The sequence below is a fragment of the Equus quagga genome, chromosome 2 (assembly GCF_021613505.1).
Source record: "Equus quagga isolate Etosha38 chromosome 2, UCLA_HA_Equagga_1.0, whole genome shotgun sequence".
Lineage (NCBI taxonomy): Eukaryota > Metazoa > Chordata > Mammalia > Perissodactyla > Equidae > Equus > Equus quagga.
Genome location: NC_060268.1, coordinates 58,188,433 through 58,209,147, shown reverse-complemented (window position 1 = coordinate 58,209,147; position 20,715 = coordinate 58,188,433). Strand labels below are relative to the sequence as shown.

The 20,715-nt window shown below is 36.9% G+C and overlaps 1 protein-coding gene across 5 annotated transcripts in view; it reads right to left on the bottom strand.

Moving 5' to 3' along the window:
• Positions 1 to 20,715, bottom strand: part of TRIP4 (thyroid hormone receptor interactor 4) — a 56,777-nt gene that overhangs the window by 31,695 nt on the left and 4,367 nt on the right. For 4 of the 5 annotated variants that reach the window (XM_046655032.1, XM_046655035.1, XM_046655033.1 and 1 more), the window contains exons 2-8: positions 20,220 to 20,389; positions 19,422 to 19,555; positions 10,607 to 10,819; positions 9,099 to 9,177; positions 5,434 to 5,563; positions 3,030 to 3,245; positions 238 to 364 (exon numbers count right to left, since the gene is read on the bottom strand). In XM_046655032.1, coding sequence (XP_046510988.1) covers positions 238 to 364; positions 3,030 to 3,245; positions 5,434 to 5,563; positions 9,099 to 9,177; positions 10,607 to 10,819; positions 19,422 to 19,555; positions 20,220 to 20,389 — 1,069 coding nt within the window. The remainder of the gene's footprint in view (positions 1 to 237; positions 365 to 3,029; positions 3,246 to 5,433; positions 5,564 to 9,098; positions 9,178 to 10,606; positions 10,820 to 19,421; positions 19,556 to 20,219; positions 20,390 to 20,715) is intronic. The other variant, XM_046655034.1, reaches the window with a different exon arrangement.

Genomic DNA, 20,715 nt, shown 5'->3' with positions numbered 1-20,715 from the left:
AGATTATAGTCTAAATCTCTACAGTACTTAACAAAATCCTCTCTTGGGAAATATTCAGAAGACAATACAGGTCAACTTGTCAGAAGTGCTGCGAAAAAACTGGGCCAGAGAATAAGGCTGGTGGATGTGCTGAGAGAGCAGATTGGTATCTAAAGCCTATGAAACAGGCACATCTGAAAGGAGAAATATCTGGGCCCAAACTTCTCTCATGATCAGTTACTGCAAAGGTCCACTAACCTGGGGAGGGGACTGGTAGAGGTTAGGATTCACCAGGACTCCCAAAGGCTCTTCAGAAGATCTATCCAGTTTGGTCAGTGGTTGGTTCAAGGTTCCGTTGGCAATGGCCTGTATTGTTTCATCTAGTCTGTGATAACAAACCAAAGGACGCAATAATTGGTAATGTTCTATGCTCAGAATATCCTTACTTACCAACAACATAAAGCCCTTCAACAGTAATAAAATGTGAAATTCAAAGAGGAATTCATGGATGACCTTCCCTGATCCCCCTACCAACTTCCTTTTCTTCACTCCAAGAACCCTGAGGAATATGAGAAAAAGTTCCAGAACACTAAGAAAATAGGTAGGGCACACTACAATCATTCATCTGTTCAACAAGATTATTAAAAATACCAAGATTAGAAAAGTTGCCTAGAAATAGTGTGACCCACAGAAGACTATTCTATTTACTCACCACATTCAACCATCCCTCTGCCCACTCAGGAGTCCCTTTCCACTCCTCCATGCTGATCTGAATTCTATCCTTGCTTCAAGGCCCAGAAGTTCTAAGGAGACCCTCTACTGGCCCAGCACAAGAGTGCTTACTCCTTTCTCTGAAGTCCTGTAGAATCTACTATTTAAACAGTCATCAAATACATCCCATATTATCCTGTGCCTATGGTGTCTACTTTGAATACTTGTCTCTAAACTTATAAAAGAATGTGATGATTTTCAGTTAAAGTTTATGGAACTAGGGGCTGGCCCAGTGGTGCAGTGGTTAAGTTCGCACATTCTGCTTCTCGGCAGCCTGGGGTTCGCTGGTTCGGATCCCGGGTGCGGACATGGCACCGCTGGGCAAAAGCCATGTTTATTTTGGAAAAATAAAAGATTGGTAATATTTTGGAAAAACTGAAAAATACAAATTAATAGACAGAAAATAGAAAATTTCTAAAGCCATCACCCAGAAATAACTTTATTTTTTCCTTCATATCTGTGTATCATATATATAATAGGTGAGAACAAACAGCTATTTTCAAGCTAGTGGTAGCATTTCTTTTAGGGAGAGAATAAGCTTTGTTTAGGAAAATTCTATGATGGATTTGCCAGGTATGAAATAGAATGGCCAAGGACCGGGCCTTGTGGAAAGCATTAGCGTTCACCAACATCCAGTTCTGTGTGTGTGTGTGAGAGAGACTGAGGTGTGTCATCTCCAAAGCAGAAAACAGGGAGTGAGATCTCCATGTGGTTTCTTTTCAGTGGTGTGCTAAAGCCAATATGCATATTTCTTCTTAAGTCTATGTTCAGTGACTTCATGTTGGTAGCTTGAAATCGGCCATAATTGGAACTCTTTTTCAATAGACTTTATTTTTTAGAGCAGGTTTAGGTTCATAGCAAAATTGAATAGAAGGTACAGAGATTTCCCATAAACCTCCTGCCCCGACACATGCATAACCTCCCACATTATCAACCAATCCTCACTAGAGTGATCCATTTGTTAGAATTAATCAAACTACATTGACAAATCATTATCCCCCCAAATCCATACATTAGGGTTCACTCTCTGTGTTGAGGCTGTACCATTTTAATACTCCCATCCACAGTAAGAGAGTATATTCATTTTCCTACACTCACAGATTATGCAATATTTTATATGTATATTTTTAATTTCAGCCAATTTAATGATACATTGTCTTAAAATTTGCATTCTCTGATAACTACTTGAACATAATCTCAAATGTTTATTGGCTTTTTACGTTTCCTCACTTGTAAATTGTCTGTTCTTAACCTTCGCCCATTTTTCTCCTGGATTTTTTTGTCTTTTTCTTTTATTTACAGGAGGTCTTTATTTAGTGCGGATATTGCTCTTTTGATTGTTGAAAACGTTTAAAATATTTTCTCTCAGTCTGGTACTATCTTTTTTACTTTAAAATACCTTATCTTTTTTGTAAGATTGGCACCCGAGTTAACATCTGTTACCAATCTTTTTTTTCTTCTTCTTTTTCTTCTTCTTTTTTCTTCTTCTTCTCCCCAAAGCCCCCCAGTACATAGCTGTATATTCTAGCTGTAGATCCTTCTGGTTATGCTGTGTGGGATGCCACCTGAGCATGCCCTGATGAGCGGTGCCATGTCTGCGCCCAAGATCTGAACCAGCAAACCCTGGGCTGCCGAAGCAGAGTGTGCAAACTTAACCACTCAGCCACAGGGCTGGCCCCTCTTATGTCTTTTTAACTTCTGGGTTTTGTTTCCTGCTTAGAAAGAGCTTTATCACACCAAGACTATAACTATATTCTCCTATATTTCTATATTTCTTTCTGATCCTTTTCTTTCTTTCACATTTAATTCTTTAGTCAAACATTATTACAGTATGGTTTGAAGTAGAGATCTAATGCAGATTTTTTCCAAGCTGGTGGCTAATCATCCCATCATATATTTAATCCTTTCCTCACAGTATAGAAATGTTGCCTTTATCAATTACTAAATTCCCACACATATAAACACAAACCCATGCACACATACTCACACGATACAGACGTCTACACAGGTCTCTTTTTGGATTCTATTACATTTCCTTGATCTATTCCTGTGCCCAAACTGTTCTTCATTGTTTTAAAAAGTTTTTTTATAAAAGTAAAGTAATTATCTAGCAGCACAAGTTCCTCTCAAAATTTTCTTAGCTACTCTTACATGTTTCTATTCCAAATGAATATATTATTTTTAAAATCAACAAAAATAACAGCTCTATCAAAGGTGGCAAATCCTTTACAGTCAAACTGCCCCCTTCTTTCAGACCCTTTCCGGTGCTGCCCACTTACTTGCTGTGATACTCGGCTAGTGGATTTTCATCTTCCATGATCTTCCTGCCCGCAAAATCAATGATGATCTTCTTAGAGAGCCGAGAGGCATGTCGAAATTCCCTTAGCTCCTCCTCTCGCTTCTGCAGGGTCTCTCGCTCAATTTTGGACAACCACTGGTTAGAATCACTGGCAAAGTAGTCTGATTCATCATCAATGACTTGAGTCCTTCGAATGCTAAGAAAAAAAGAACATGTGGCAATTAGGTCACCTGTTGACAAACAGGGACTTGATTACTGGGAAACCGTTTCAAGGTAGCTCACTATTCTGCTGTCCTGAAGGCTATTATCTTAAACATGGATGTCCAAAAATGTTCCAAAATCAAGTCAAGCTCTGCCTGGTTCCCAGCTTCTGCATATATCTTATCCCCACTGCAGGCTCCGCTCAGCTCCTAGAACCAATCTCACCCTCAGGCAGGAAAAGGTACAGGACCATAACCCCAACTCCTTTTACCTTTCTTACTACACCAGCCCTCAGCTTCTGATAACTGGTAGCTTCTGATAACCAGCTTCTACCTGGTTTTGCTGCATCTGAGTTCATGTCTTGGCACATTACTCAATATCCTAGTCCCTCTACAATTGGGATCTAGTCTATTCTTGCTAGGCCCAATTTCTGCCCTTTCCCTCAGAAACTGGAGTTCCATTCTGGACTCTCAGACCTGTGGCTTACTCTTAGGACATCCTATTACTCTACTACTATATGTGAGTTTCACCCCCACCCCCAACCCCATCTCCAGCCCCTCACTAATACACTAGGACCAAGTTCCAAGATATGACAATGAGGCCTATTTCTAAGATCATGCCAACAAAGAAACTGAGAACTAGAATGAATCTTGACCCAACTCTCATTCTACAGATAATGAACCTGGGGCTCACAGAAGTTAAGTGACTACTCCAAAGTCACAAACACAGTTGAGACACGATTTGTGCATAATTACAAATTAGTGATATACATAGGCATAGGCAAATACTGAAATCAGATTCATATATTGATTTCAATTTTTCAGGACTTAGCTAGAATTATAAAAGTTTTTAAAGTAGACTGAGAGTGAGAAGTTCAAGAGGGCTGAGGAGAAAATTGGTCCTAGACATGAACCTAAATAATGAAACTGGTGCCCTTGAACATACCAGTAAAGGGGCAACATCAATAGGGATAAACCCTTTTCCAGTTTCTATTTATCAAAAAACGTACTCTAGGGGCCAGGCTGGTGGCGTAGTGGTTAAGTTTGCACGCTCTGCCTCAGCAGCCCAGGGTTTGCGGGTCCAGATCCTGGGCGCAGACCTATGGACCACTCATCAAGCCATGCTGAGAAGGCATCCTACATACAAAATAGAGGAAGACTGGCAACTGATGTTAGCTCAGGGCCAGTCTTCCTTACAAAAAGAAAGAAAGAAAGAAAGAAATGTACTCTATTTCTAATGATAAGTTTTTCTGAGTAGGGCTAAAAGTGATAAAGGATTAACCTTGAATCTGAGTTACAAACCTTGTAATAGGCTTACTTAAGGAAAAGCTTTCAAAGTTATATCTCATGTATTCATAGCAAATGGTCTGAAGCAGTAGGGCTGTCTAATCAAAGGATTATACTACCAGGAATAGATTCCCAGGTCAGTTACAATAAGTAAGAGATTCAGGGTCTCTCGAAGGATCCTTACAGATTCTCACATGGCTATTTGAGAATGAGCATAGAAGTCCTATTTAAACATTTTTTACCACTAACTGGTTGTCAATACAGATTTTATCCAAAAGAAGGAAAAATACAAGAGAAAGAAATAAAAGATAGAGCTAACAAATCCATTAATCTGTCTCCTAAAGAGAAGTCAGCGGGCTAAATGACAAAAGTGTAGGAATATAAAAGCCAATTTAGGGACATTTTAATATACTGATTATTGAATCAGAAAACTAATTTAGTGTCAAAGGGAAGGGAAAGAGTAACTCATGTCTTCCCATGATATGGGGTTACCTACACTCTCCCAGAGGCAATTTCTTATAGATTCTCCAGAGCTCAGCACAGCAGTTTGCACATGGTAGGCACTCTAATATATGTTGACTAAATGAATGAATGGCTGCAAGTGAAACAAGTGGGAAATTCTATCAACCAAGTCAACTTTCTGGGAGGTATACTAGCATTTGCCAAGAATCAAAAGATGTTGCAGGGTAGAATCCTCTTGGTGGGAGCCTATCATATTCAAACATGGATTCAAAAACAAGATGTAAGCCTCCTATGTAGAGCACCCATCTCCTCTTTTGCTGTAAATTCTTTCATCCTCCATCCTGAGAAGGTATCAAGTGTGAAAATAATGTTTTAAAGGCCAGAATCCGTGGACTAGTCTATTTCCTAGCAATACTTAGTCTAACCACATCATACCTAGTTCTGTCAAACTCTAACAGTTTGTCTTTATGCTTGATGGCCTTCTCCAGACCAGACTTCATTCTCAATTCTTGATGAGGAAGAAGGTCCTTGGGAGAGATGTCCACCTTTCCAGAATTCTCCGTTCCTGAAATCCAATAAGGAAATCACATGGTGTCAGCTTATGATACAAATTAGTTGTATCACACTATGCAGCAAAGAACAAAGTATCACAAGATCTGGCTCTGTCGCTGATGGCTGACAGCCTTCATCTCAATGGAAAACAAACAAGCACACAGGCAGGGCTTTACTTGTCAAGCATCAAACAGTGCTTGACACATAACAGGTTCTCAATAAATGTTAGGATCCATTTCTTCCCGTATGGAAATCTGGATCACTAAGGGTGTCAAATTGTTTAACAACACAATATAAAAATGCCTTATAAATGAAAAACTTTACTGAGTAGGGCTGAATATCATCTTTAAACATACTTTTATATTCCAAAACTGAAAACTAAATAGTGAAAGAAAAAGAGAAGAAATTGCAGGAAAGGGATAGAAATGAATAATGAGAACTTATTAGATGCTAAGGTACTTTAAACACATATTATATTATTTAATTCTCACAATAACCCTGTAAGACAGTTTATATTATCTTCATTTCACAGATACAGAAACTGAAGTTCAGAAATTTAAACTTAGGTCTAACTCTAAAGCCCACATTCATTCCTTGGCCCACGTATTACCTCCTTTGTTACAGCATACCATAAATCTCTATGTCCCAGAAAAGAGAGCCATAAATTGTGATAAAACCAAGAACTAAAATGTGTTAGGGGGCCGGCCCCGTGGCTGAGTGGTTAAGCTCATGCCCTCTGCTTCGGCGACCCGGGGTTTTGCCAGTCTAGTCCTGGGTGTGGACATGGCACCACTCATCAGGCCATGCTGAGGCGGCATCCCACATGCCACAACTAGAAGGACCCTCAACTAAAAATACACAGCTATGTACCGGGGGGCTTTGGGAGAAAAAGGAAAAATAAAATCTTAAAAAAAAATAATAAAATGTGTTAGAAAAAGAACTAAGTTACAATGAAGGCTGACCTTTATCTTTACCTAAAACTCCAGGCCTGTTTAAAGTCCTGTCACATCTTTCTTTCAAAATTTAAAAAAAGGGAGAGAAAGAGAGATTCTTGTGTTCTCAATATAAGAAAAGAACTTAGAACTGTTTTCTCATAATGACTTTAAAGAAATCCTAATTGAAAAAATATAGAGAGATGTTCAAACTCATTAATGATAAAAAAATTACAACTATAAAAATAAAATTTGAAATGTCAAAACTCAATAGCGACAGGTTTTTAGGGTACAATATTAATATTGTAGATTGGTACAATATTTTGCTAAAGTAAAATGCCAAATACATCTTGAGTATTTGACATCTTAAGTGTCAAAAATGATCATATTCTTTGACTCAGTAAATTCATTCTTAGGAATTTATCCCAAGGAAATAAATCAAAAGATATATTAACAAAGGTGACCACTTGCAGTATTGTGAAGAGTCAAAATATCCAGTAACTGGGAAATAGGTAATCAAATTATAATAAAGTTAATAAACTATTTTTAGCCACTAAAAATAAACATGAAAAATATACAGTAACATAGAAACTAATTACAAAATATTAAAAAAGGAAAAACAAAATTCTATACATGTAAACTTCTATACACATTCTATAAAACATAAAACTCTAACTATGATCATTACTTTATAATACCAACCAATCTAGCTATATAAATACAAAACTATGAACTAAAGTAGAAATAAAATATTTGCCGGCCGGCTCTGTAGCTGAGTGGTTGAGTTCGCATGCTCTGCTTTGGGGACCCAGGGTTTCGCCCAGCGTTGGGATCCTAGGCGCATACATGGCACCACTCATCAGGCCATGCTCAGGTAGCGTCCCACATAGCATAACCAGAAGGACCTACAACTAGAATATACAACTAAGTACTGGGGGGCTTTGGGGAGAAGAAGAAAAAAAAAAAGATTGGCAACAGACGTTAGCTCAGATGCCAATCTTTAAAAAAAGAAAAATTGCATAAGTGGAAAGTAATGAGTACACTGTTTATCCTTTTAGTTTGTTTGTTTTGAAACCTTACATCCCACAACCAGTGTATTATAAAGGTGAACGCTGATCCTCCTGATGGGCTTATGGGTAGGCTTTCTGATAGTGGGCACTGGCACCAGGACCTGTAAACTCTTTGCATTCGCAGTTACGGGGATCAGCTACCAACAGGGCCGGATCATACTGGATGAGGATGTCTTTGATGTCCTTCTTGGAAGCCTCATCCACGTATTTCTGGTAACGGAGACTAGGGCTCTGGAGATGGACTGGAGGATTGCATAAATCTGGGCCATGTGACAAACATCTTTCACACGGACTACGATGTCCACACTGCTAAATCACTCCTTGCCCAGAACAGGTTCCAGGAGCTTGTACTGCAGGGTGCGTAGCTCCATCATCTCCAGGGGCCACCCATTCACCTTGATGAGGCCGTTGCCCTGTTTGCAATGCACTAGGGCTGTGGCCGTCTTCTGTTCAAAGACATGCATGGACTGCAGAGGGCCCTTGGACAGCACGGATGCTGGCGTAGACAAGAGCTCCTTACTGTGTGGCACTGCAACCAGAAAAGGAAGCTGTTCTTCCTTTTAATAATGTCCTGAACTATTTTTATCATGTGTTTTTCAACTATAAAAGACTTATAAAAGAGTTTCAAAAAAAGTAGAGTTCCTGTATAACTTTAATTTCACTTCCCTTAATGTTAATATCTTATCTTACATATCCATAGTACAATTATCATAAGTAAGAAATTAACATTAGTACAATACTATTAACTAAATTACAGACTTTCTTTAGATTTCAACATTTTTTCCATTAATGTTGTTTCTATGTTCTGGGATCCAATTCAGGGTCCTACATCACAGTTTGTCATGTCTCCTTAGTCTCCTTCAATCTGTGACAATTCTTCACTATTTCTTCGTCTTTCATGACCTTGCAAATCTATTCTTAAACTTTCACCCAACAATTTAGCATCCATTGGTGGATCTTGCCTGTAGCAGTTACTACTACTATGATGTTCTAATGGTGATTTTCTATTACCCTCATTCCTTCACTTTATTAATTGGAATTCTTCTATAAGAAGCTTCTATAAAGAGCTGTCCATTCTCCCCTATTTATTAACTTATTCAGTTAATTCAGGATATTAATTTTATTCTTCCTTGGGTTATAATCCAATATGATTATAACTAGTTTTTTTGTTCAATATTATGTGGTTTTAATAACTTAAAAAAAAAATACATGTGGGCCAGCCCCAGTGGCCTAGTGGTTAAGCTCTACGTGCTCCGCTTTGGTGGCCTGGGTTCAGTTCCCAGGTGGATATGTATATCACTTTGTCAGTGGTTGCTGTGTCGGCAGCTCACATACAAAAACAGGAAGATTGGCAACAGATGTGAGCTCAGGCCGAATTTTCCTCAGCAAAAAAAATATATAAAAAAAATAAAAAATAAATGCTTACAGAATAAATGAGTGAATAAACTGCACCTTGCATACTGGGACACAAGAAAGAGAAACAATCACAGATACAACACAGTGTATCCACCACTACAATGATCTTAATCAGAAGATTGCTGCCTACCTGACATCAGCTTCTTCAGCAGCTTCTGGCTCTTGTTTGAGTCACGCTGTAAAATATCCCGTTCTTCATGAGTACATACCTATAAAGTAATAAGAGTAAGACACATGATCCAATAGTTAAGTTACATTGTTGGCTTGATATACCTAAAAAGTGACCTCAAATAACACGTTAGATATGGCAAAAAAAATAATGAGACTGTAGGTGCCTTTTTATCCAAACACTTGCACTAGTTTCTTTCCATTTCTCCCCTCTTTTTATGAACCATACAGAAAACTGATCTCACTGCAAGTGTCCCTGAATGACTTGATACTTTAAAAAGTCTAACCTGCTTTGAAAGGACAAAGATCCACCATCATTGAGAATACTGGAAAAAATATACAAGACTTTTTTAAAAAAGCCTTCCAGTTCTAACGATGAAATCTAAGTTTTACAAGAGAAATTATAAGCAGATGTCTTATTAGAAGGAAAGAGAAAAAGAAGCAAACTACAGTGCCACCAGTGAAAACCAGTCTAGCTTTTATTCTATACATATTTTCTTTGCCTTTGAACATTATCTACTTATAAAATAATAAATATATTAAGCAAAGTTCTGTTTATTATAAAAGCACTGCAATTGTAAGAAGGAAGTCTAAGGGCTTACCCAAAAACAATTTCATACTGAGCTTATAACACTGCAAGACTTCAAGGTCAATTCACTTTACATTACTCTGTGTCTTGAACTGAAGGATCCAAGGGACCTAAGAGAAAACACTGTACTTCCTAGCAGTTGCCTCAGTGGCACACAAAGCACCTGCCAGCAGCTGTAGGGTGCTTCTCTAGAGAAAGTCTCACATGGGAAGACATTTACTGCTGTTTTATAAACATTTTTCATGGTAGATACCACATTTTTCAGGTCATGTATTGTCTATCAGCTTATTCTCTGAGTACACTGAAAAATTAAAGCTCCCATCAGAGAAGGGAAAACAAAGCAATATAAAATAGATGCCTTCACCAACATCAAATGCCATTGCTTCTGCCAGCCAGCTCAACTGGCAGAGTAAGCTTCCTAGACAACTCATAAGGGTGTTTGTAAGAGAGTCATTACTGCTACACTCTTCAGGCCATTCTCTCACATAATGCAGAGCTATAAAAGGAGGTGTCCCAGAAACAGAAGCCATAATGACCTGAGGATTATGTCACAATGGTTCTGTTTCCCTAGAGATATAAGCCACATGTGAAGACTCTGACAAAAAGTTTTTGACATTTCAGGCGCTAAAGTCTCTTGAATTGAAGCTAATCTGATACAAGACTTGGATCCCTCAACAATGTATGTTCTCAAAACTCTTCTCACTAACAAACCTCAGTACCAGGATATAACAGTGTTTGACTAATCGAATTCCTGCTACTACAATTTACGGGACACTTTAGGGAAGAAATTTACTAAGAAAAAGAGAAATTATTAGGAATGTGAATGTACCTGTGTATTAAACCAAAACATAGTAGAATAAAATAGAAAAGAAACAATTTACCAGAGTACCACAGAATAAGCAGGGGCCTGAACCCTCTTGCTCACAGACAATACGCCCACAGATCAGACAGTTATTGATCAGCTTGTGCTTCTGGCCCAGGCAATCACAAGGGTGGCGACCGGGGATCAGAACTGCAAGCCTGTCCTGTCCCTCTTTTGTGTATAAACTGACAAATTTCGTCTTCTTCTTTAAGGAGTTGCTGTTCTCTTGTGCCTAATAGTACAAAGATATCAGAAATAACATCAAATAATTAATGGCAACAAAAATAATCAAGGAGGGAAAGCCTCAGTTCTGTTCAATAACAACTTATATACTACCCAGGGACCATGAAAGAAGGGAGTGGGAGAGATACAAATTAGTTGTAATCAAGGGTCTGAGGAAAGGTTATGCTCTAGAAAAACCAGCTAATATACCTTCACTCTTCTGCTAGTCACTTTCAACCCTCTACTACAGCTGGTGAAAGGTAAATGTAGCAGTAAAAGATGTTTATGTGACATATTTAAATATAGCTAAATTGGAGATCATAAGAAACAAAAATGCCTCTAAAAGTAGATGATATTCACAGATTTGGAAATATAAACAATGAATAAAATAAGAAAAATCAATAAAAAATTGACTGAATGTGAAAAAGATAGATACAATAGAAAATGGGCAAAAGACCTAAACAATTTCATAAAAGAAGATATCCAAATGGCCACCAAACATGAAAAGGTGCTTAACTTCACTAATGAAGATAATGCAAAATAAAACCACAATGCAGTATCATGCCACACCAAATAGAATGGCTAAATTGAAAAAGAAAATATGAAGCATTGGCAAGAATACAGAGCAGAGGGCTGGCCCCGTGGCTGAGTGGGTACATTCACACACTCCGCTTCGGCGGCCCAGGGTTTTGCCAGTTTGGATCCTAGGCATTGACCTAGCACCACTCATCAAGCCATGCTGAGGTGGCGTCCCACATAACACAACCAGAAGGACCTACAACTAGAATATACAACTATGTACTGGGGGGAGTGCTTTGGGGAGAAGGACAAAAAAAGAAAGACTGACAACACATGTTAGCTCAGGTGCCAGTCTTTAAAAAAAACAAAACAAAACAGGGGCCTGCCCAGTGGCACAACGGAGGCCTGGGGTTCTCCGGTTCGGATCCCGGGTGCGGACATGGCACTGCTTGGCAAGCCATGCTGTGGTAGGCGTCTCACATATAAAGTAAAGGAAGATGCGCATGGATGTGAGCTCAGGGCCAGTCTTCCTCAGCAAAAAGAGGAGGATTAGCAGCAGATGTTAGCTCAGGGCTAATCTTCCTCAAAAGAAAGAAAGAAAGAATACAGAGCAGTTAGAGGTCTTGTACACTATTGGTGGGAGTGTAAACTGGTATCTACTAAAGCTGAACATATGCACATCCTGTGACCCAGCAATTCAACTCCTGGATATATACTCAACAGAAATGCGTAAATACGTTCACCAGACGACATGTACAAGAATGTTCATTGCAGCATTGGAATTGGAAACTACCCATATGTTCAACAGTAGATTGATGTTTCATTAAATAGAATCCTATGTAGTAATGAGAATGAAAAGGTATAGCTATACAAAACAATATGGATAAATCTCACAAAAGTTAACTGAAAGAAGCCAGACACAAAAGAGTACATATTATTTAGCTCCATTTTTACAAAGTTTCTAAGCAGACAAAACTAATCTATGGTGTTGAAAGTCAAGAAGGTGTTTTCCCTTGGGAGAGTTGCCATTTTGGGGCACATTGGGGGTCTTCTAGATGAATGGTGATGCAGTGTTTCTGACTATATAGGTATGGTCAGTTTGTGAAATTTCATCAGTTCACGTCCATATGTATGGTATAAAATAAAAAGTTTAAAAAAAGAACTATATTTATCAGTCTCTGTCTTAGTCCACTCAGGCTGCTATAACAAAACACCACAGACTGGGTAGCTTATAAACAACAGAAATTTATTTCTCACAGTTCTGGAGACTGGAAGTCCAAGATCAGGATGCCAGCATGGTTGAGTGAGGGCCCTTTTCTAGGTCACAGACATGACTTCTAGGTCACTGTATCCTTACATGGTCAAAAGGACTGGGGAGCTCTGTGGAGTCTCTTTTATAAGAACACTAATCCCATCATTAGGGCTCCACCTTCATGATGTAAGAAACTCCCAAAGGTCCCACTTTCTAATATAATCACATTGGCCAAGCATTAGCATTTCAACACATGAATTTTGAGGGGGACACAAACATTTAGACCACAGCAGCCTCTGACACTTAAAAGTGTATAGATGCCTCTCCCACACTGAGTTCTTACTCTCCCGTTAAATTGAGAGTTTCTCAATCATTTCCAGAGACTGAAGTTTCAGAGAAGAAAAATCTCAAGAGTTCTAGTGGATGGGAAAGTTACTACAAGGAAGACAAAAAGTCTTTGGTAAGTATAAAGAGAGGTGACATGCCCTAATGTCCAAAGCCAAAAGTTGAGATATAGAGACAATATCAATATTTTATCCAGCAGGTCACCATTTTTCAAACTATTCAATTATATCTTGGGCTCTCAGGGATGGTAGAGAGGCGAAGATTAAACTCTAAGCAAAAATTTGTATTTGACTCCCATTTACTGCCCCTTTTATTTCTTTCAAGGCAGTTTTCACAATCTACAATTACTTTAAAAAAAACTTCTTTGTCTTTCTACCTTTCCTCTGGACCACTAAAATGTAAACTCTAGACGAGCAAGAAAACCTAATGTGTTTTGCTTATTGCTCTTTCATGATCATTCATAGACATGCACAGAGTGGCAAAAACTTTGAGTCACCAAATGCACATATTTCCAGCTAAGGTTGAGCAAGGCAATGATCTGCCTTCTTGTTTCAGCTTTCATACTGTGAACAAATGTCTTTCTTTAGTCTATTTAGTGCCAGTTTTTTGCATTTTTGCGCTTTTTGTTGATGATCTCGCCATTTAAAATGGCCTTCATACATACTGCTGAAGTGCTGTCTAGTGTTCCTAAGCACAAGAAGGCTGCATCTTACATAGAAAATAGATGTATTTGATAAGCTTTCTTCAGACATGAGTTATAGTGCTGTTGGCTGTGAGTTCCATGTTAATGAATCAACAACATATATATATATACATACACACATACACACACACACATATATATTTTTTTTTGGTGTGGGAGATTAGCCCTGAGCTAACATCTGTGCCAATCTTTCTCTATTTTGTATGTGGTACACCATCACAGCATGGCTTGATGAGCAGTGTAGGTCCATGCCCAGAATCCAAACCTGCAAACCCTGGGCCACCGAAGCAGAACACACGAAATTAACCACTACACCACTGGGCCAGCCCAACAACACATATATTAAATAAAGTGTCTTTAAACAGAAATACACATAAAATAAGGTTATGTACTGATTGGTTGATAGAAATGTTGTGACCAGAGGCTTGCAGAAACCTAAACCTGTATTTCCACTAGGAGCAACACTTTGGTATTCACTAATTCAGTATACACTGCGGCTTTAACAAGAAATTACCACATAGGGGATAAACCATTTTTTCAAACTTATTTTCCAAGTTTGCTTAATGAATACAAAACACTTAAAGACAAAATATAGACTCAGAAACAGGTTGCTGAGGGATAAATTGCTCTTAAAGCATTCACAGATACAAAATAAAAGTTAAATCATTATTAATTTGAAGATCTTTCCCTACTCATGCCTGAACCATAGCTTTTTTTACCCTATGAAACTTACTTAATAGCAAGCACCAAAACACCTTTCTTCATTAACAGCCATTAATATAAATAGTGAAATACTTTGTCAAGATAAGACTGGCATCTATTGCACTAAGAAGTTAGGTTAGCAGTAGGAATTTCACATAGCCAACGCAGGCTTCTTTAATGTGGACTGGTAAATGAGCAAGTTGACCAAACTGATTAGAGCAAAACAGGATTGAATGAATTAAAAGACTGAAGAATTACAAAAAAGAACTACTTAAATGGATGGCATATATAGACTAAAAAATATTTATCAATAACTTCAAAACATTTAAAAACAGAACTAGAATTTTCAAAATAGCATCTTGAGGGAATCAACTCAAAGAAGAAAACATAGATAATAGTTCCCATGTTGTTTTCAACTTTCTCTAACAACTTTAACATCCACAGATATTAAAAATTAATTTATTAAAAGTTTACTCTTGTATTCTATGCTATTTCATAATTATTTTAAAAATTATGAAATAAGGCTTTAAAAATTTCATCTATTATTTCATCATTCTGATCAGAATATTGTCATATGCTTCCATTCTACTTTCACCTTATTAAGTTTCTATATACTTTCAATCACCACTTATAAAACGTGCATTCACACACATACGTAAAGTACATCTTCTACTTAAAAACAAGTATCTTTACTGATTAAGAGCAATAGAAAAAATGACTCAAAATAACGTTCAGATGGATTACAAATCTAAATGTGAAAATCAAAACTTTTAAACTATTAAGAAAATTTAAGAGAGTATCTTTTTCACTTTGGGGTGGGAAAAATGCATTAAAGCTTAAGCTATAAAACACATAAAACAAAGAAAAAGATCAATATATTTTACTACATCACAATTTAAAATTCCTGTGAATCAAAAGATACCACAAAGGACAAAACAGGGGCCAGTAGATATCTACAACATATTTAACAAAGGTGTAATATACAGAATACTTAAAGAACTCCTATAAATCAATCTGAAAAAAAAATCAATTCAGTAGAAAAACAAGTCAAGGATATGAATAAGTAGTTCAGAATAACCCAAAAGGCAAAAAAAATCTCAAAACCAAAAACAAACCAACAAATTCTCCAAAATGATACTCAGTGTCTTTTATAGTATTCCTGGGTATGAAAAGTCAAATGCGATACCATCACTTATACTTAAGATGAGCAAAACTTTAAAAGACTGACAGTACTATGTACTGGCAAAGAAGGAAAAAACAGAGATCTTTTCTCCAGGAGAATAAAATTGGTACAACCACCTTAAGAAATTAATTTGGGGGGCCAGCCCAGTGGCGCAGTGGTTAAGTGCACACGTTCTGCTTCGGTGGCCAGGGGTTTGCCGGTTCGAATCCCAGGTGTGCACATGGCACTGCTTGTCAAGCCATGCTGTGGTAGGCGTCCCACACATAAAACAGAGGAAGATGGGCACGGATGTTAGCCCAGGGTCAGTCTTCCTCAGCAAAAAGAGGAGGATTGGCAGATGTTAGCTCAGGGCTAGTCTTCCTCAAAAAAAAAAAAAAAAAATTTTTTTTAATTTAAAAAGAAGAAATTAATTTGGGGGGCCAGCCCCATGGCCAAGTGGTTAAGATCGCGTGCTCCACTTCAGTGGCCCAGGGTTTCCCTGTTTTGGATCCTGGACTCGGACATGGCACCGCTCACTGGGCCATGCTGAAGTGGCATCCACCTATCAGAACTGTAAAATATACAACTATGTACTGGCGGGATTTGGGGAGAAAAAACAGGAGGAAAAAAAGGGAAGATTGGCAACAGTTGTTAGCTTAGGTGCCAATCTTTAGGGGAAAAAAAATCAATTTGGTAGTTTCAATAAAAGAAAAACTAACAAAGCCTATAACCCTGCAATTCTAATAACAGGTATATATACCCTAGAGAAACTCTCAAGTTACATAAAGGAAATATGTATAAGAATGTTCACTGCAGTACTATTCATAATAGCAAACTATTACAAACAACATAAATGTGCATTTATGGATTAATAAATGGAGAAATTAAATCAGCGGAATAGGGGCCAGTCTGGTGGTGTAGTGGTCAAGTTCGAGCGCTCTGCTTTGGCAGCCCAGGGTTCACAGGCTCGGATCCCGGGTACAGACCTAGCAGCGCTTGTCAAGCAACACTGTGGCAGTGTCCCACATAAAATAGAGGAAGATTGGCACAGATGTTAGCTCAGCGACAATCTTCCTCACCAAAAATAAATAAATAAATAAATAAAATGGCTAAACCTTAATTAAAAAGAAATCAGTGGACTATTATATAGGGATTAAGAGAAACAAACCAAATTAGTATAGACAGCTCTCAAAAATAGTTCTAAAAAAAGGTTTGCAAAGTGACAGTTATACTATTTATTTGCATTTTTAAAAATTACACAAAACTATACATTATTAATAGACTCCTATACATACGTGAAAAAATAGGCTATTAAGGTTCACACCACAATCACGATAATAATCATCTGTAGGGTCAGAGGAAATGCGACAGTGTATTGCAACTTCTCAACTATTGACTGATTGTTGTGAAAGTTGACCTACAGCCAGTAAAATGTTTAGCAGCATCCTTGGTCTCTACCTACTAGATGCCAGTAGCATCCCTTGCCCCCATGTTGTGACAGCCAAAAACGTCACCAGACATATTCCCTGGGGGGGCAAAATTGAGAACCACTGGTATGGGAGGAAGGAGGAATCAACTTTCTATGTGAGGTTTCATCTATTTTATTTAAAAAAAAAAAAAGACTTGAAGCAAATATAAAAAATCCTATCAACTGTCAATTCTGGGTGGTGAGCACAAAGGTCTTTGTTACATTATTTATTATTCTGTTGGTTTTTTCCATCTAAAAAAACCTATTTGTGAATTACCATGTGATCCAGCAATCTCACTTCTGGGTATATACCCAAAAGAACTGACAATAGGATCTTGAAGAGATATTTTCATATGAGATATGAATAAGAATATGAATATTTTCATAAGAGATATGTTCATGGCAGTACTGTTCACAATAGCTAACAGGGGGAAGCAACCAAAATGTGCATTGCGGGATGAATGGATGAACAAAAAGTAGTATACATAAAATGGAACACTATTTAGCCTTAAAAAGGAAGGAAATTCTGATACATGGTACAACATAAACGAAGCTTGAAGACATTATGTTAAGTAAAATAAGCTAGTTACAAAAAGACAAATATTGTATAATTCCACTTATATGAGGTATTTAAAGTAATCAAATTCATAGAAAGTAGAATGGTGGTTGATAGGAGCTGCAGGGAGGGGAAAATGCAGAGCTGTTTAACGGTTATAGAGTTTCAGCGTTGCAAAATGAAAAAGTTCTGGAGATCGTTGCACAATAATATGAATACACTTTTAACACTCCTGAACTACACATTTAAAAATGGTTAAGATGGTAAAAAAACCCATCAAATTGTATATCTTAATTATGTGCAGTTTATTGTATGTCAATTATACTCCAATAAAGCTATTTTTTAAAAAGGCTATTCATGTTCATTGTCAAAATAAAAATAGAAAATACAAGACTATAAAGAAGAAAAATTAAAACACTTATTGTCATATCATCTGAAGAAATACCATTTTTAACATTTCCCTTCTAGCCTTCCTACGTATGTGTATGAAAGTATGTGTATAGAATATATAAATATTTTTAAACACACAAAATCAGACATATATATCTTTGATTCATGCTTTTTTCAGTCAATATTCTATGATAAACATTTTCCCAAATTAGATTTTTTGGAAAACAATTTTATTAGCTGCATGGTATTCCATCAAATAAGAAAACTATAATTTATTTAATCTTTCCCTTACTTCTAAACAATCAGGTCATTCAAATTTTCAGTATTATAAATAACATTGTACAGAACATAAGTGTTTTGTGTGGATTTCTGATTACTTTCTTAATTAGATTTTTAAGTCATATTACTAAGTCAAAAGTCTATGAACAGTCCCATGGTTCTTGATGTATGCTGCCAAACTGTCCCCTAGAAAGCTTAAACCCATTTATGTTGCCACCAGTAGTATACAGAAGGTTCCTGGTTTAATACAACTTCATCATCACCGAGTATTCTCTTTTTAAAATCTTTGACAATTTGATGGGCAATATCTCAGAGATTTAATATGTATATATTTGATTACTAGTAGAGTAACCAATCATCTAGTTTTGCCCAGGACTTAGGGGAATCCCAGTATATGGGCCTTTCAGTACTAAAACCAGGAAAGTCCTGGGCAATTAGGGTGACAAATTGGTTACCTTAATTACTAATAAGGTCAAACATCTTTTTATGTTTATTGGTCATTCGTGTTTTTTCTTTTGCTTGTGATGGTCTTTGCTCATTTTATTCCACTTGATAAAAGATTTTAGTCTCTATTTTGTTTATTTAACTTAACATTATTTTGCAAACACTTTTCCATGTTTTTTTGCATGGTTATCACATTCAGAATCTTTTGATCACTACTCTTCCATCTTAGCATAATTAACTACTCCCTTCTGATGGGAAATTTAGCTTGTCAAATTGCCCTGATTATAAACACTGCTGCTTACCCCACAGGGCTATTTTGAGAGCCAAGAGAGAATATGAAAAGGCTCTAAAAGCTAAATGATGATGATGATGGTGGTAGTGGTGGTGGTGGTGGATGGCCCAAAATAGGAACACTGTCAATAACAACTAGAATTCTGAATTCTTGTAGTATAAACCCAAAAACACGTTGAAATTGAAGCCCTGGAGCACTTCAGTAAACATTCTCTACCTTGTATATATACACACACACATATATACATATGTACGTATGTAGATCTCAATCTCATTTATAAGCAAAAATGTCTTTATAATACTTGTTTAAGCAGGCTGCCAAAAAAACAGTTTACCATATAGGAAGTAATATGTTATCATTACCACTTTCTCTTCATAAAATTCATACATTTGTTGAAAAATAGCCATTCTAGACCAATTTGTACACTTGGCTCTCTGAAATGTATCAATCATCTCCTCTTCTCCATATAGCCAGAAGAAGCTCATCCTATAAGCACTCACCTTCGCCAAATCAAAAGGTGTTTTGACCTCTACTGTTGTATCAGGTTCAGCAAACGCAGGAACTTCCTGTCTGTTTCTCCCTTTGCGCCTACTCCTCTTCAGCTGGTCCCCTGATCTCTGCCCATCTAAAATTTCTTTAAAGAAGAAAAAATACATATATATATGTACATAGATAGACCGATAATAGCAGGATTCATTGATAAACTAACAGCTAATAAGAAGAAGGTGATGTTTAACATTTAAAGTCAAGATATGAAGGCAGGTTTTTAAATTATCTTTTCCTCTCAAACCAGAATTAAATTTAAACCATCACTTTCTAGATTGGTTCAATGATAGACTACTGGCTAGGATTAAGAAGTTAAATTAAAATCTGATATTTTAGATGGTATAATAATAGTGACTTAGATTATTTAGTTTGGTGCTCATCTTTTGTAATGTTTAATTAAATAGTTACTTCTAAATGCTATTCATACTAAAATTGGTCAACCTTTACTTTCATCCAGGTATACACATAACTGAAAAGTGTTTCTTTAATCCATGAACAAATTTTTGAAATTATTCTGAAGCCACATTTCTATCTGCAAACAGGTATTTTTGTGCTATCTTCCAAGTTGAAAAAGTCTGAACTAGAACAAACTTCATTACAGATTGAGCAGAATGCAATGAAAAATATGTATACATATGACTCTGCTTAAGTCAGTTGTGAGGAAACACAGGGTGACAGAAAATACCAGGTCCTATAAACCAGTCCATTTACCAATATTTCAACCTTTACTTAATTACATTAACTTAACTTACCATCTTTTTTGAGGGACTGCTGCAGAACATCAGAAACCAACTCCTGGTCATTCTTCTGCCATTTGGTTATAAGCTCTTCTATAAATTGACCTTTTTTGCCCTCATTTCCCTGAAGGAGGTCAGTAACATATTCTCGTATCTCTTCAGCACTCTCAATTGACAAAACATACCTCAGGAAGCAAAGATGTAAGTAAGTTGTTGAAACAAGGCTAGCTTACACTATGTTTTTCAATAATCATAACAGAGATGAAGGTAGTAAAAACCATTCCATTAGAGGGTTTACTCTGAGCCAAATTCTATGCTAGATGCTAGGGATATAAATTTGATAAAGAGCTTGACCTCAAGTAGTTCATAATCTAAATTTCATATAACCTTATTATATTTCTAGAATCAAATCAGTGTTTGAAGACAGGTTTATAGGGCTGTCCATTTTTCTATTTTTTTGAGGAAGATCAGCCCTGAGCTAACTGCTGCCAATCTTCCTCTACTTTATATG